The sequence below is a fragment of the Xenia sp. Carnegie-2017 genome, unplaced genomic scaffold, assembly GCF_021976095.1.
Source record: "Xenia sp. Carnegie-2017 unplaced genomic scaffold, XeniaSp_v1 HiC_scaffold_20, whole genome shotgun sequence".
NCBI classification, from domain to species: Eukaryota; Metazoa; Cnidaria; class Anthozoa; order Malacalcyonacea; family Xeniidae; genus Xenia; species Xenia sp. Carnegie-2017.
In genome coordinates, this window is record NW_025813483.1 from 9,942,362 (window position 1) to 9,958,596 (window position 16,235).

The 16,235-nt window shown below is 34.6% G+C and overlaps 2 protein-coding genes across 4 annotated transcripts; both read left to right on the top strand.

The window, feature by feature from the left end:
- Window positions 1-45: 45 nt before the first annotated feature.
- LOC124442967 (ribosomal protein S6 kinase 2 beta-like) lies at window positions 46-13,575 on the top strand. 2 transcript variants are annotated; one of them, XM_046993485.1, is made up of 26 exons: window positions 46-367; window positions 2,562-2,600; window positions 2,723-2,854; window positions 3,036-3,117; window positions 4,597-4,677; window positions 5,653-5,732; window positions 6,442-6,548; window positions 6,633-6,670; window positions 6,766-6,845; window positions 7,395-7,454; window positions 7,638-7,708; window positions 7,946-8,034; window positions 8,286-8,350; window positions 8,682-8,784; window positions 8,890-8,969; window positions 9,479-9,529; window positions 9,628-9,696; window positions 10,189-10,263; window positions 10,339-10,380; window positions 10,686-10,733; window positions 10,807-10,965; window positions 11,261-11,422; window positions 11,845-11,921; window positions 11,996-12,170; window positions 12,510-12,593; window positions 13,102-13,575. In XM_046993485.1, the coding sequence occupies exons 1-26, from the start codon at window positions 278-280 to the stop codon at window positions 13,234-13,236; spliced, it is 2,274 nt and encodes a 757-aa protein (XP_046849441.1). In that variant the 5' UTR covers window positions 46-277; the 3' UTR covers window positions 13,237-13,575. The 2 variants fall into 2 exon arrangements, with proteins under 2 accessions (XP_046849441.1, XP_046849442.1); XM_046993486.1 differs by lacking the exon at window positions 46-367 and adding an exon at window positions 2,199-2,432.
- A 280-nt stretch (window positions 13,576-13,855) lies between these two features.
- On the top strand, window positions 13,856-15,962 carry LOC124442970 (eukaryotic translation initiation factor 1A, Y-chromosomal-like). Of its 2 annotated transcripts, none has more exons than XM_046993489.1 (7): window positions 13,856-14,239; window positions 14,309-14,392; window positions 14,464-14,567; window positions 14,762-14,812; window positions 15,044-15,125; window positions 15,251-15,348; window positions 15,517-15,962. In XM_046993489.1, exons 1-6 carry the CDS (start codon window positions 14,224-14,226, stop codon window positions 15,337-15,339), a joined length of 426 nt encoding a protein of 141 aa, XP_046849445.1. In that variant the 5' UTR covers window positions 13,856-14,223; the 3' UTR covers window positions 15,340-15,348; window positions 15,517-15,962. The 2 variants fall into 2 exon arrangements, with proteins under 2 accessions (XP_046849445.1, XP_046849446.1); XM_046993490.1 differs by having other exon boundaries at window positions 15,251-15,343.
- Window positions 15,963-16,235: the final 273 nt, after the last annotated feature.

Sequence of the window (16,235 nt, forward strand, 5' to 3'; positions counted from 1 at the left end):
GAAGCGGGGAGTAAGTGGGAGTAATCATTAAAACCGAAAAAATGACAAAACGCTTATATATCTGTTAATTGTATATCCGTTTCCGTTGACATAAACTTCTGGTCTTGTTTATGTCTACGCCACAACGACGAGCCTGGAAACTCACTTGTATGTGTCAATACCTTTAACACGTGAAATAGCACAAAACTTCTGTTAAATCATCAAAAATAGCGGTTATAACAGGAGGAACCCAACGTGGCCGCTCGTAGACAATTCATGTAGTAACGCGCCGTCAAAAATGGGAAAACAAATGCCATTGTACAGAGAGAAAAGCTTTCAGGAAAATGTTGATGAGAATATGGCCAAATTACGGATATCACAACACAAGGTATTATTATTGTTGTTAAATGTCGTGTCAATTGGAATATAGAGAACGTCACGAGATTGTGAGATCATTTCAGAATTTGTTTTATTTTGTTTTATTTAAAATTGTCTGCTTATCCTGGTTAAATGAACAGAACAGTAAGTAAATGGACAAAACTTTCCTTGATGTGTAGTTTATGTAGACGAATATTCGTGATAATTAAAATCGTTAAAAACTTGTTTTTATGATGAACGTAAAATGTGAATTGTTTGTATTGTTACGTTTTAAGTTTTAACTGACTCTCCTTTTGTCAGATAGTTTGATGTAAACAATGAATGGTTCGCGTGAGTTTCGTCATTACAATATTCTTACTATTCTTTTATTTTTATACATAAATTATTTTCAAACCAATAAAAATTTACTAATGAATATATCGTGAGCACACAATTTGGTAATGTGTAAAAGAGGCTCGGAAGAAGTGGTTTGAGTTAAGCCAGCATTGACACAAGTATTATTTTGACAAAATGGGAAATGTTAAACAATTTGTCGGTCACCATTGACAACAAAGCTATCACCCCCAGCGCTTATGGCAATTACAATTAAATTTTATTGATAGTAAAATTGCTGAACGAATTAATTCCGTCGTTTCCCATGCTATTAAGATTATCGATATAATACGTAAATACAGGTAAATGGTAAATACCCTTCGGCGACGCAAACGCCTTTTGGAAGATGTTCACAATAGTCACATGAAGGTCACATTAAGCAACGTATTACACGTGTTCTTGAAACATTGCGCATATTAGTCTTTCACAGTGTCTATTGGTAATTCGTTCTAAAAGATGAACTACTTTTGATTATGAACTGTGATCATTATCAACCGCATAAAGTCGCTCTAAAGCTCCGCGTGCACCAATGTCCACCCACATCCGGTTAAATTGACTTGACGTTTCAAATTTCGTCAACAGAGACGTGATCAACCCACGATATCGTAGTTGTATATTTTCGTTATAAATGTCAAGTGCTACATGTTTGCATGTGTATTTTACATGCTGGCGTCTGTCATGAAATTATTAGGCCAAACTTATTCAGTAATGTTTATAAATGGTTAATAGAAATAGTAACTTTCAGTGTGATTTCGGTATTAATTCTTTTAAAAAGGGTTTTGAATGTTTTATCTTATGTTAGCTGTGATGTGACTTGTGTCTAGAAGAGGAAGTGAATCAAGAGTCGAAACTAGAATGCTAACTGCGGTGGGGTGGTAGTAAAATTCATATAAGTTCAATTCTGACTGACTGACTGAATGTACGAACTTTCACCCCCCCACCCTCGAATGACAATCCATTTGTTCCTGAATGAGTTGAAAACAAAATGATTCTTTTCACTCCTTTGACTGGCTAGAGTGACTAGAACGTAATTCAGTCGTAATTTTGAGTGTGTCGAAATGTAATTTTTTGCAATTATATAAAATCATCATTACTAAAAAATTAGGCCTCACACGATGAACAAGTTCATTTTGTGATGATTTGCAGTGACCTGCTTTCTTTAGTTCCTTTCAAGAGAGTTAGCTACGTCATTTTTTGGCCATTACACCTATTAGTACGAAAAAATAATGATAAGAGTATTAATAAAAACATAATAAAGTGAACTCACTCTTTGTTCTGTTTGTAATTCTACAGAAAATATGGGGATAATTTTCTCGTCCTGGGATTTACGCTCCATTATTTTAGAGAGATTTTTAAAAACAAAGAAAAACTTTGCATTGTTAGTTCTTTAAAGATGTTAGATCATGTGAAGGACAGGGGTTGACTTATGCGTAGTTCCTGGTCTTGTAAATGTGCTGAAAACTTCCCACATACGGGTACCGGGGTGAGCAAGGCCAGGATGAGTTTGCACAAGTATCGTTACCAATCTCCATACTTGATGCGCGCGGGCACTTTCTTTTGCTTGACTCCCTCACTCAAGTCGCGCCGTCGTCGCAAAATTTATGTTCGAACTGGAATCGTTGTTGCTCCTTTAGTACAGCAAAATGCCTTTAGCACAACTTGCAGACCCATGGCGAAAAATGAATACGACACCCATTTCAGAGGTTTGCCTACATGCCAGTGCAGTAGCTGGTTTCATAGCGAAAGACTTCCGAACTGTTCAATATACTTTATTATGTTTTTGGAATATGGCTTCACATTTCGACTTTGTATTTCACTTTTTTTGTTCATAGGCAGGGGACGATACGACTGCTGATGAGTGCAATAACGATGTAAGTTCCATACCCTCGAGCAAACACATGTTGAAAGTTTTCGCCACTCGGCGAAGTCATGTTATCTGAATTTGAATTGTAAAATGTACATAGCTTAACATTACGTTGCTTCATGCCGACAGGTCAAAATGGAAGAGGAACCCTCTTCCGAGCTTGATATATCTTCCGTAGTATCGCAAACGACGAGCTGTCCTAAGGCAGAACGATCTCATTTCGAACTTCTTAAGGTTTTAGGACAAGGCTCATTTGGAAAGGTAAGTGTGACGCAAATCATTTTGATACATCGTAGATAATTCATAATGATAGAGCATTATCAGCTCTATAGAATTTCTGAAACACAATAATGTTTTGTCTTTGTTTGAATTGTTTTTAGTACAATATGCACAATGGGTTGATGTACTTGTCAAACACAGGTTTAACATTTATGTCTTATAGGTATTTCTTGTTCGAAAAATTGTTGGCAAAGACGCTGGAACTATGTACGCAATGAAGGTTCTGAAAAAAGCAACTCTGAAAGGTTCGTTCATATTTGCTAAGTTCTAGAATCAATCATTGTCTTTCTGAAGAGAAATATTTGTTAATATATTACGCATGGCTATGACCGTGTGTTTCATTGCTTGTTGTACTTTCACCTTGTAAAGCACTTGGAAATTTTTGTTTGGTTTGTTCGGATATATCACCCGTGATTACAAACTCGAGAGTTACTAAAACTGTCAGTTATCGTCACTTGCGTTCATAATTGCTTAAATATTATTCGTAGCATGTAATTTTGAACGTTGTATCAATTAATCGTTACACTAAAGAGGCGAAAATTTCAATTCGCCTATTAATTGTGTGGCATCGTAATGTTTTGTGTACCCGTCATATTTTGCACCCACTTCAAATAGTCTCGAAGTCGACATAATATGACAAGTTGTTATTAAAGAACTGTGATGAAACAGTGAAATACAATATTTTACATTTTGGTGTCCTACATGTTCGGTGAAGTCTTCCGTCTGTAGCCTTGTTTATTGACATTTTACAAATAAGCAACTTTTGTGAATATCTTCAAAAGTGCCCGCTAAAGTAATTGCCGTAAAATACTCTGAATATACTTCACGAAGTGACCAAATGTTATGGAAAGCATTATAGATAAAATGGAAGTGACGATTTCGCCTGCAAATACCATAATGTTTCATGATGAGAATTTAATGATATTGGAAGCGTAAGCGAACCTCAAAAAGTCACCCCTCTCATTATCTTATATTGCTGGGTGGGATAGTGTTTATTATACTTTCACGTTCGTTTCATTGTGTGTGCTCACGATCGAAAATGTCAAATTACAGTTAGTAATTTCAGTTAGTTTGTGAATATATTGAATAATGTGTCAGCACATGTCACATTATTATTAATAACGATGATAATGCGATGCAAAGTTTCTTAATTACTTCATGACAAGTAGACCATACATCCTTCCATTATTTTTGCTGAGAAAGGAAATAAATATTTTCAAAATATTTGCTTTCTTGGCGGAGTTAAATAGACAAATATGCATGCTACCATGCTAATAGCCATTTGATGTAAATGATACCAAGTCAACTTCTTTGAAAATCCAGTGTCTTTATGACTGCGCTTAAAAAACAACTTATAGAAAACATCTGAATGTATCTTTCATCAATTATTTGGCACAATGAATGTTCTTTGTACATATATGCATTAGTTATGAGGATGTACTAGTTGACTTATATAGTTGCTATCTCTATAAGATGGGATTCATTTTTCTCGCCAAACTTGCTTTTATCAAATTGCTTTTACTAAAGCTTCTTTTTCACAAGAATTAATTCTTATGCCACAACTATTTGTTTTTGTAAATGAGAAAAGTTTTCCACTTCTTTTTTTGTATTAGAAATAGATGAGTGAAGGGTTTCATTACGAATAAGGAGTTGATATCAACTCTACAGTGCTGTAAAATAGATGTTCTAACTATGAAATTCTGTATAAACTATGATTTTTTTAGTGAGGGACAGAGTGAGAACAAAAATGGAACGTGATATTCTTGTTGATGTGCAACATCCATTCATAGTTCACATGCATTATGGTATGTACTTTATGTTATTAAGTTCATTGTACAGTACCGCTCGCATGTAACTTAACACTTTTTGCATATGATACATGTATGATACAAATATAATATGCATCTGATATGTGTAGCATATATACTGATTCTATACACACATGTGCATGCATCATTCATGCTATTTATATATGTGAAGTAGTTACAAGAGTTCTCACTCAAAACTGTGGAACACAGGATGAAAGATGTCAGGGAAAGGTTTTCACCTTATTCTAAGGCAGAAATTTTTATCCTGTGCAACAGTGGAAGGAAGGGAAAAATTATTCTGAAATAAGCAGAGAGTTAACATCAAGTGGTTGTGCTGTTAGTTGACAAACCATACTAGCATTTATAAAAAGTACAAAAAATGTGTTTGCGTTAATTTGAACAAGTGTAAAGAAAACAATAACTAAATATATGGTTTCTCAGCCCAATCAACAACCCACTATAGTAATGATATTACTATAACCAAAGTGAGGTGAGTGCATGTATAAGAGACATTATATGATAGGAAGTGTTTATTGATCATTTGAAGCGATTGATATTTCCTCTATCATGTATTATATATATCGTATAGTGAAATAAATTTCCCTTATTTCCATTGAATAATGAGTCATTTCTTTGCATAAGGTGTTCAAAAGCCTTTTCCCTTAGATCATTGATCCATTGTTCCACAGTTATGAGTGAGAACTCTGGTAAATGCTTCATGTATAAATAGCTTGAATGATGCATGTGCATGCATATATTATCAGTGCATATGCTATGCATATCATATGTTAAATACACAAGCTGTACTGTATGTCATGTTGTAAATCAAATCAATAGACATTGTCTTTTGAGCAGTTACAATTCTTTTCCTCCCATCCATGTATTATGTTCTGGTTGTTGTGCCCGTAAAATCTTTATGTCTACCAGTTCATTACAAATAACTTCACCACTGAAATGAAACTTAATTTTTAGCATTTCAAACGGAAGGGAAACTCTACCTGATCCTTGAGTTTTTAAGAGGTGGAGATCTTTTTACAAGATTATCTAAAGAGGTAACTATAAAAACATCTTTTTCATTACTTATGTTGTTGTATATGAACAGGCACTGCTCATAAATGCCACTAATGACATTTTGGCTAAGTTTTTTTGATGTCATCATTGAAGATACTTTGTATAAGGCTTTGTTCAAATGCTAAATGCCCAACTGTATATAAAATCATACAATTTGTCATGATCAAGCATATGTGTCCTAGTGGAATGTGTTATAGGTTGTACATGCGGTTTTTGGGTTTCAATCTTGCCCATGACAATTTCATTTCAGTGAAAGAAAGAAAGATTTTTTTCTTGGCATCAAGTTAAAATTTCATGTTTTATAATAAAAGCAATAGAGTAAGTCAGTAATCTATGGTTAGGGATAAGTTTAGTGGGTCAGGCATTAAGATATAAAGTTTTACCATGCTGGGTATTTAGAATTTTGCAATTCCTTCCTGGATGGCAGGCATCCAGATACAATGTTATTTGCTTGTTTGCATTGATTCTTTTGGTTTGTTGGATTGTTAGAATGTCATTTCTTACGCACAGGTTATGTGAATTTCTGTAAATCTTATAGAATATATTTGCCCGATAATGTTTGTACATTTTGAAGATGGGTATTGTCATTTTGGAAATGCCCAGCTTTGTGTCCAAAAGGAAGCCTTTATTGGAATTGAAGTTTGATTACGATTTGTTTAGTTGTTTAATTTAATTGGGTTAAATTTCTAGGTGATGTTTACAGAGGAAGATGTGAAGTTTTACCTTGCAGAATTGGCAGTGGCACTTGATCATCTACACAAAGTTGGAATTATTTATCGTGATTTAAAACCAGAAAAGTATATCTTTGATGTTTGTTCCATTCAATGTCATGTCATTTCCACTACAATGCAAACTTTTGTGGTATTTCCCCCCCATTTTAGTATATTACTAGACAGTGATGGACATATACAGCTAACAGGTTTGTTTTTTGTATTTATTTCCATGTTATTTATGAGTTCTGCCAATGAAGTAGGGCAGTTTTTAATCATACTGTTGATTTTATCATTTTTCCAGATTTCGGCTTGTGCAAAGATTCAGTCTATGATAAAAAGACATACTCATTTTGTGGCACTGTGGAATATATGGCACCTGAGGTACACATCTGTATGTTGTAATACATAGTTGAGCTTAGTCCATTCCTCATCTCAATTATTACTATTTATTCTTGACATCACCTTCAAATCTTTGGTCTTAATTGCTCATTTTTACATGACTCATTGTTGCTTGGACTTTTAAATCTGGCAGCAGACGTGTGATTTCATTGAAAGGTGTTTAGATTATAGCTTTGATATAATGCTGACCAACCAGCATACTGGTATATTGATCCTAAACATAAATATGGCAAAAACATTCTTATTTATAAAACTTTAAAGTAAAGGGATCTCAAAATGTGGCAACTTTTCCTGATCAAGTTAATTGACGGAATCATTGAATATTGTCAATTTGTGCAACTAGCATGTCAATTGTGTAATAAATTATTTGAACATAACAATCCCCCCAAAATTATTGTGTAAGCTTGCGGGTTTGCATAACGTCCATTTGTTGACACTTCTGTGTGATATTGTAGTTAAATATTGATGTTGCTGGATTTCTCTTTTGGTGAAGGCAATGCATATGTTTATCAATTTAAAATATATTTTCAGGTTGTTAACAGAAAAGGACATACACAGGCTGCTGACTGGTGGAGTTATGGTGTATTAATGGTATGTTGTGTGTCATTTTCCTAGCATTGCTTTGAGTTCAATAGATTTGTGTTGATGACAATCTCATTTAGCAACTTTTTGTGATGTGGCTAGTTGAGCTCACACAACAAATTATTCCTACTTTCACTGTTGTCTACATAGATTATTGTAGTTACTGATTATCAATGATTGTTGCATTTTTAGTTTGAAATGTTGACTGGCGCGCTGCCATTTCAAGGGAAAGATAGGAAAGATACCATGACAATGATTTTAAAGTATGTTTTTATCATTCGCATTGTCACATTCCTGACTAGTTTGTGGACTTTCATGATGTCAAAGAAAGTCAATTTTCAATACCATTTGTGAAGCTTTTTTTACATTATTTTTAATCTTGCAACCTGTGAAAGAGAACCCGCTATGATGTCACAAAGCTCTTGATTGCATATTTATTATAATTACTTTATATATATTACAGTTTTGCTCATTATAATATGTAATTTTCTAATTTGCAGGGCCAAATTAGGCATGCCACAATTTTTGAGTCCCGAAGCCCAGAGCTTACTACGTATGTTATTCAAGAGGAACCCTACAAATAGACTGGGTGGGTATTTTTTTTTACTATGATAAATGTCATTAATTTTCAATTATTCCGGGTTCTGTTACTTCAAATCGTTTACATATCTTTTGTCTTTGTCATTATTGGCGTCAGTGATTGATCCAGAATAATTTTGTAGAGTTTTTGGCGCTGTCTTATTCGCATTTGTTTTTTAGTTTAAATTAAATGCTGGTGGTGAAAAACGTTTCAATGTTATACTCTCAACCTCATAAGTTATATATTTTATGTTTGGACAGGTGCTGGAGAAAACGGAATTGAAGATATAAAAAAACATGCGTTCTTTGCCTCAATCAATTGGGGGGTAGGCGACAAGCTTTGTTGTTTTTTTCTATTCTACCTCTTCTTTTGATTTGGATGAACATGTGGTTTGTTTAGGCACCAAATATTATTCGTTGTTTCTCTTGTAATATAATTAAATACGAGTACTACGCTAAGAAATTTTGTCACATTAATTCAAGAGTTGCATACTATTCGGCCTCCTTTATATCTGTGATGAGTAGAGTTCAACACGTTGTAAATATATAATATATTAATTGATACCCTGTACGTATATTAATATTCACCCCTCGTACATGTAGATATCTGCATGCTTAGGCAACCCCTTGTTTCCATCAAAGTATTTCCCATTTTAGAAACTTGTGAAAAAACAATGTAAACCTCCATTCAAACCAGCTGTTAAAAGGACCGACGATGCCTACTACTTTGATAAGGAGTTTACGTCAAAAACACCAAAAGGTACGTAGCAACGCCACACCTGTTAAAGGTGATGTAATATTACGTAATGTAATATTTCAGCTCTAACTATATTATGTCTAATTGTGAACTATGTACTTCATTTAGATTCGCCTGCTATACCACCTAGCGCTAACTGTCATCAATTATTCCGTGGATTTAGCTTTGTCAGTCCTACTCTAGTCGAGGTACATTGCTGTAGTATGTGTTATATTCTTGCCGAACGATGGGCGTGTGACTGAAATTTGTTACTTTATATAAGAAATGTAACAACTTATCTTGTGAAAGGATGTCAGGAGGATGTGACTGACGATTCATTTCATATTTCTCGACAACGAAACTTTCTAATTAGATTTAATTTGTTGAATATGATCTTGTGGATTTCCCACAGTATGTCGTGTTCAAATTGCAGAGGACCGGTTATTTTTCTAACTTCATCTCTTGCAATGTTTTACGTGTTGTAGGGTTGTGCATTTGTTTTTGTAATATTTTAACTTCTCAGTTTTTTTGTTCATTGAGTTTGATTTCGTTTCGCGATTGTTGCCAATTTTGCAACAATGCGAAAGAAATGGTTAAGAACGTACACTTTACACGTGCACATCTTTGACGTATACTTTGCCTTGGCATCTTTCATGGGTGCTTTCACGTGCATTTTTTATGTATATTGTGAAGGTCACAATGTTTATATCTTTCATAGGAGGGCGATAAAAACGGCAATGGTTTTGAAAACATGGATGTCGATAGTGGGGTAAAACAAAATAGTTATGAACAATATTGAATTATGGATTGTCGTTCATCCGTTCCGACGTTCTTTACTTATGTCGGTCATTTTATCTTCTTTGTAAGATGAACATTCTCTCAACGCAGTTTTCGAGCGTCGCCGCGTCATTCACTGATGAATATGACGTCAAAGAGGTACGCATTACACAAAGTTCTTTTAGAGAAATGCCATCTGCTTTACATACCCAAGCTGCTGAAATTGAAGTTGGGGTAATGGCGTTGCCAGCCCTTTGATTTACTTATGCAAACATATTTTTCCGTGCTCGCTCATTAAAAACAATGATGTGTCTTCATATGACGTCAAAGTCCATACGCCATGCTGGTATGTTACTTCAAAGCAGTTTGACCATATATGCAAATTTTTCTGCCAAATCTGGTCGATCGGGCTTAAATTCTCTCCCCTGTTCCGAATGTTGCAACCATATAAAGCAAGGGGGGGGGTCTAAGCTCAGATCCAATCTAGAAACATTTTGAATATATTATCACACTGCTTCAAAAGGTGGATGCTCATCAAATTTTTACCGCTCTATACGCGTTTTTCTATCGACACGGCAGCCAGTGTAAACCCTGTATAATATAATGAAGTTTACATACATTTTTTATTAAGAATGCTACTTTATTGTCCAGGAAATTGCGATCGGCTCGTACTCAGTTTGCAAAAAATGTGTGCACAAAGCTACAGGAAAAGAGTTTGCTGTCAAGGTACGCGAACACGCGAATGTGTATTGTTGTTTCCATGTTCTATGGTTGAAAAATGTCTTCGATGTACTCATTTAGATCATTGACAAGATAAAAAAAGACCCTCGCGAAGAGGTCGAAGTAAGTTCGGAAATTGCAATGTTTTAATATTAACATAGTTGTTGATGTGTTACAAAACATTTAACGAGACAACACAATATCACTTTTAACCTGGAAATACGGAATATCTGGCGGAATTAACTTAGAACTGAAATATTTTGAACAGCATTTTGCACAACACTCACACTACTTTAATGTGCCATTCATTTGTTTCAAAAAAATTCATGTAATCGACAAAGAGATTCTTACATCAGCACATACGTATCAGGCGTTTTTTCCACACGAGCCTCGTTATTTTGATTTATTTATTTTTATGTACTTTTTAGGTTCTACTTCGTTATGGCGGCAGGAATAATATAATGGCCATACAAGATGTGAGTGTATTTGTTTTAATTGTTAAAGCAATGTTTCTGTATCATAGCTTAATCCAAATATTTTTTGTTCAAGGTTTATGAAGATGTGAAGAATGTGTTCATTGTTACCGAATTGATGCGGGGAGGCGAGTTATTGGATAGAATTGTGAAACACAAGAGTTTATCAGAACGTGAAACCGCAAATATCATGTTTACTCTGAGTAGTGCATTGGCTTATCTTCATAATGAAGGAGTAAGTTTGTTGTGCTTGCTTGTTGTATGTCTTCATATTTTGATACGTTAATAAAATCTTATAATGTCTTCACGTATCTCATGCTAACATTGTGCGTGTATTCACGTGTTTGGTACTAATATTGTGTTTGTGCTCACGTGTTTATTGCGAACGTTGTGTTTGTTCTCACGTGTTTGGTGTTAACAAATTTTTTGTCTCCGCTTGTTTGGTGTTAACATTGTCGTCACATGTTTGGTGCTATGTCCCCACCGCTGACCGCTTTGTGATATGTTTACTATTTTACACTGTATTTTAGGTTGTACATCGTGATCTAAAGCCCAGCAACATCATGTATCTTGATGAAAGTGGCTCTAACGAAGCACTAAGAATTATAGACTTTGGTTTTGCTAAGCAACTCCGAGCTGATAACGGTCTATTAATGACACCCTGTTATACGGCCAACTACGTCGCCCCAGAGGTATGTTATTGACTTGGAAATTATCTTACTTGGTCCCAATCCCTTTCTTTTCAAAGGGCACATTTGTTTATTGCTGTAATTGCATAAGTTTTAAATTTTGTTTTATGTAGCTAAGTAGCATTATTGAAGCTGAAATTGTTCTACGTTTAATTTATTGCACATCCGGGGACCTTCGCGTGCACAAAATATAAATTTAAATTGCACCTGCAATACGAAGTGTGTAACGACTAACTTCCCTTTTACGCAATTCAGTAATCACATTCTTCTACTTCTTTAATGTTCCTTGTGTGTTTGTAGTTTATATCGTAACTACACTCCTTAACTCTACACTCTGTTCCTGTTCACTTACCATTTCCCAAGTGATAATTTATGAAAAGAACGAATGCTGCTTCTAATTTGCAACTGGTACGTGCATGATTTAGGTCCTTAAGAAACAAGGTTATGATGTCGCCTGTGACATTTGGAGTCTGGGTGTTCTTCTTTATACCATGTTAGCTGGGTATGTGAAGGAGTATTTTTTATGTATTTCGACGTACTTTCCTCTTTATATATCTTCTATCTGTTTATGTTTAGTTATACGCCATTTGCTCACGGGGCAGAAGACAACGCAGGGCAGATTCTAAAGAGAATTGGTGAAGGGAAGCTCGTGTTATCTGGAGGGAACTGGGACACAGTATCGGATTCTGCCAAAAATCTTGTTCGTAACATGCTGCATATTATCCCCGCCAAACGCTGCTCAGCACAACAGGTATTGCATATGAGTACTGCGTAGTTAATTATTTCGAAGTTTCGTGTTTTCAATTTGATCATATACAGTACTACGCATATACTACTATCACCTTCCAACTCCAAGATTTACGCACGCTGAAGGGATTTAGAAAAGGGATAATCTTATCGTCCTCTTCTTCTGTCTTTCGTTTCAATGTGTTTGGTTGATAAAATTTTGACATTTAATTTCTGAATGGTGCACACTCTTGTAGATATTTGCATATAGTTGCTCATGAGTATGGTAACTGTGGAATAAACTTCAAATCAACTTATATTTCAAAGTATATGATACGCTTTTTAATCTTTGTTTTTCTCGTAGATCTTAACACATACTTGGATCGTAAACAGGAACTCGTTGCCACAAAACAGGCTAACGCTATCAAGTAACCTGTCAAAAATAAAGGTAAACTGTTGAGGTTGTTTTCTGAACGTGTTAGTTGCCATAGTTTTTCTTTCGTTTTTTCCCGATATTTCTATGAAAAGAACACCGCTACAAATTTGACCAAACGCATTCTCTCGACATTACCTGTGCGATGAAAGCTAGGCAATGTTGTTAAATTTCTGTCTCCTGCGCGCAGGCTATTATTAGCACTAGCTACATTCTGCCTACAGCTATGTTATGTGCAATCGATGTAGCATTTTAATGGTGAAAGGCAACTTACAATTTCGTATGCTGTAACAATCAAAATAATTGTTGGTTGCTTCTGTATATTTGTTCTGGTCTTTTATTTGTGGGATATTTAGCAACAGTCGCGTGTATTGATGAATTCGACAAATTTTGCTCTTGTTTAAAACTCACTCAGGTTTCTATAAAGTAAATGGTTTGAATCAGGTTTCTATTTTAAATTTAACGATGTAATAGTGGGTGAAGATTGCGCGTTTTTCTATGTTATCTTGGGTTTTTATTTCAGGATGCATTTAAAGCAACATTTTCAGCGCTGAACTCGAGTCCAGAGGGAAAAAAACTTAAGCCTGTTCAAACGTCGTCGTTGGCACAAAGAAGAAATGGCAAGGTCAAGCAACTTGTAAAGCAGTCGAATGTATAAATCTTTGCCTGTTACATTTGCAAAAACTCTGAATCATTCCATACTTCTTTGTTTGCCAGGATCAGTAGTTTCCGATTTTGTATGATATTTTCCTATGCGTTTGTTACTTTTGACATCACTAACAATTTTTACGTCACGCATGCGCGAAGACGTCATAATAATATAATAATATGAACTTAGAACTAATATGCTGGCGTTATTATTCTTATCAAAAGTCGAAAAATGTTGCATGCTTTTACAAAGCTGCGCGTTTTGTCTATTGCAACTGTTTCATGACGTATGAAATACAGGACGGAATTATATTGGAAAATTGAATAAAAATGCGCTTAAATGATAAAATATTGATTGTAAAAAATAAATGAAATTCTTTTATAGCAACCCTGTCTTTCTTTCATTTGAGTTTGTGTCAGGGTGTCTGAAACTTTTTGCCTTCCTTTAGCAACCCTGCCTTTCTTTCATTTGAGTTTTTGTCAAGGTGTCTGGAACGATAAACTTTTTTTACATTCCTCCTTCCCAGGAAAGATAGGATAAAGGAACGAGGATATAGGAGCAAAACCAAATGAGGTAAATACAGACGAGTCTTGCGATAGTCTTTATCTTATTGAAGTGAGGAACAGTCTATCCTCCTGTAAGAGGGGGCGCTTGCGTGACCTCTACCTGGTGTCCTTACGGGAGAGGTGCGCGCTTATGGCAATTAAAAGCGTATTGCACAAGATTCGAAAGTAGTGCCCGCCTCGGAGAGGTGGAAAACACATAGGAGCTCTACTGTAGATCTATTTTAGTTCAATGTTTTTTAATCTTCAACTGAAAGATCGTTACGATCGCCATCCAGTTTAGCACTTGAGTTCATCAGCCACTTACGTGATGTCATAATTTTATACTTAGTTCTTTGATTCGGCAACTCATGGTCAACTGATTTCGTTGTTTTTATTTCCAAAATAAGAACCCTACTATTTTTTGAAAAGAAGACAGAAAAGCGCTTAAGTGATGCCTAAGAATAAAGGTAAAATGTTCTCGTGGAATCAATGTAAATTCTTTTGAAATACTCGCTCATGGCGTTGTTACTTTGTAGGAAAGGGAGGAAAAAATCGTCGAAGAGGCAAGAACGAAAATGAGTCGGAGAAACGTGAACTTGTGTTCAAAGAAGATGGTCAAGGTTGTAGTACTTAAACTATTAAAGTTAGTTTTTATGAAGAAACATGATAATCGATGTTTACTGTGTCGTAGAGTACGCACAAGTGACCAAAATGTTAGGAAATGGCCGTCTCGAAGCCTTGTGTTTTGATGGCACGAAACGTCTGTGTCATATTCGTGGAAAGCTTCGGAAAAAGGTCAGTTTACGGTTCATTCGATTTTTTTGTTAATTGCTACATTAAAATGTGATCAAACTATATTTTACCATTGTTAATAACAGATATAGGTGTATGCTTTTAATATATAAATCTGTTAAGGAGAAAGTTACCTCTGAAGGATGCTGTATCTCTGATTATATTTGTGTTCACCTTATTGTGGCTCTCCCAAATAGGTTTGGATAAATGCTGGTGACATCATATTACTTGGCCTAAGAGATTTCCAGGTAATTGATAACTTGTATTTAATCACTTATTTCTTCATCATAGGGTAGTCTGGTCCTTGTAAATTCTTTTGCTTTGGCATGGTTATGTTTTTACATGTTTGTAGATGTAGATCGTCCAGGTTAGTACAGTGGACTATACTAACTATACTACCCTGGCCGATCTACATCTACAAACATGTAACGATACTCCTGGGCTCAAACCATTTACATGGTTACGTTTTTGTTGTCCAGGATAACAAAGCTGATGTGATTTTGCGTTACAATCCGGATGAGGCAATGAGTCTACGAGCCTATGGAGAATTACCTGAAGATGGTAACACTTTTTTTTAATTTGAAGTTTATTATTTAATTTATTAATTTTTTATTTCACAAATTTTTTAATTTTAATTTTTTTTTAATTCATTGATTGATCAATTAAATGCAAGTGTATGTATTTAGTGAAAATTGATGATACTGCGGAGATTCAAGATGATATTGCATTTGGTTTTGATGAAGATGAAGACGAAGATGATGATGGACTAACATAGAAAAGTAAGGTATGTTAATTTTACACTTCACTAATTGTGATGGTATTACAATGGTTCATGATAAAGTGTTGCCTGCTAAAATTAATGGAGCTGTACAATGCAGCCTTCATATCAATTAGATATACCAATACGATTGCATGTAATATTTTTACCAATGTTGCCCATTCTTTATCTTAGGCATTCGTTTTTGAAATATTTTAAAAATTATTGGTACAATATGGCACACATCGTATCTTGCCTTACTTGATAAATGAAGGAAAACTTCAAGAATCGTTCTCCAATAGCGTCATGGTATTTATTGGTTACCAGTTTTGAATTTTTCTGTCACTGTAAACTCACTACTATCTATACATGTGTTTTTGTCAAAGCTTCAGATAGTTGTTAGTTTACGGAACAGAAATGTTTTAGGATGGTTATGTATTTGTTATGTTCTGATATCATCATTTATGTTGATGGCAATTTAATCTTTAATGTAAAGTACAAAAATATTTTTTTGTTAAATTATAGGTTTTGAGAAATAATTTCTCTATTGACTATGAACATGTTCAATTTATATCAAGACTGTATCTAATCATTATATATTATCTTAAGTTTTTTGGAGAGTAGACACTACATTCTGTTTACTTGTGTTTATTCTTGTGTTTGTAGATAAGGTGGCAAATTATGCAATATCAAATGCATAATTTTTAAGACAGAATCTTCAATTTCCATATCTATATATTTTGATCTTAAATTTTTTCATGCTAAGCAAAAGAAGTAATAGTCAAGGTGACAGCAACTGCTTTGTCATACTACAATATAGTTCTAGCTTTCCCTCATCATATTTATTCAATTGACTTTTACTTGATGATGAACTCTTTTCTGTTTGAACACTCTTGTGTCATTATCTTTCTCTC

Coding starts and splice junctions, on each gene's coding strand:
- LOC124442967 (XM_046993485.1), top strand. CDS start 278: ATGGGAAAACAAATGCCATTGTACAGAGAGAAAAGCTTTCAGGAAAAT. Junction 9,697..10,188: donor ATGAATATGACGTCAAAGAG/GTACGCATTACA, acceptor TTTATTGTCCAG/GAAATTGCGATCGGCTCGTA. Junction 12,171..12,509: donor AACGCTGCTCAGCACAACAG/GTATTGCATATG, acceptor TTTTTCTCGTAG/ATCTTAACACATACTTGGAT.
- LOC124442970 (XM_046993489.1), top strand. Junction 14,813..15,043: donor TTGGCCTAAGAGATTTCCAG/GTAATTGATAAC, acceptor TTTGTTGTCCAG/GATAACAAAGCTGATGTGAT. Junction 15,126..15,250: donor TGGAGAATTACCTGAAGATG/GTAACACTTTTT, acceptor GTATGTATTTAG/TGAAAATTGATGATACTGCG.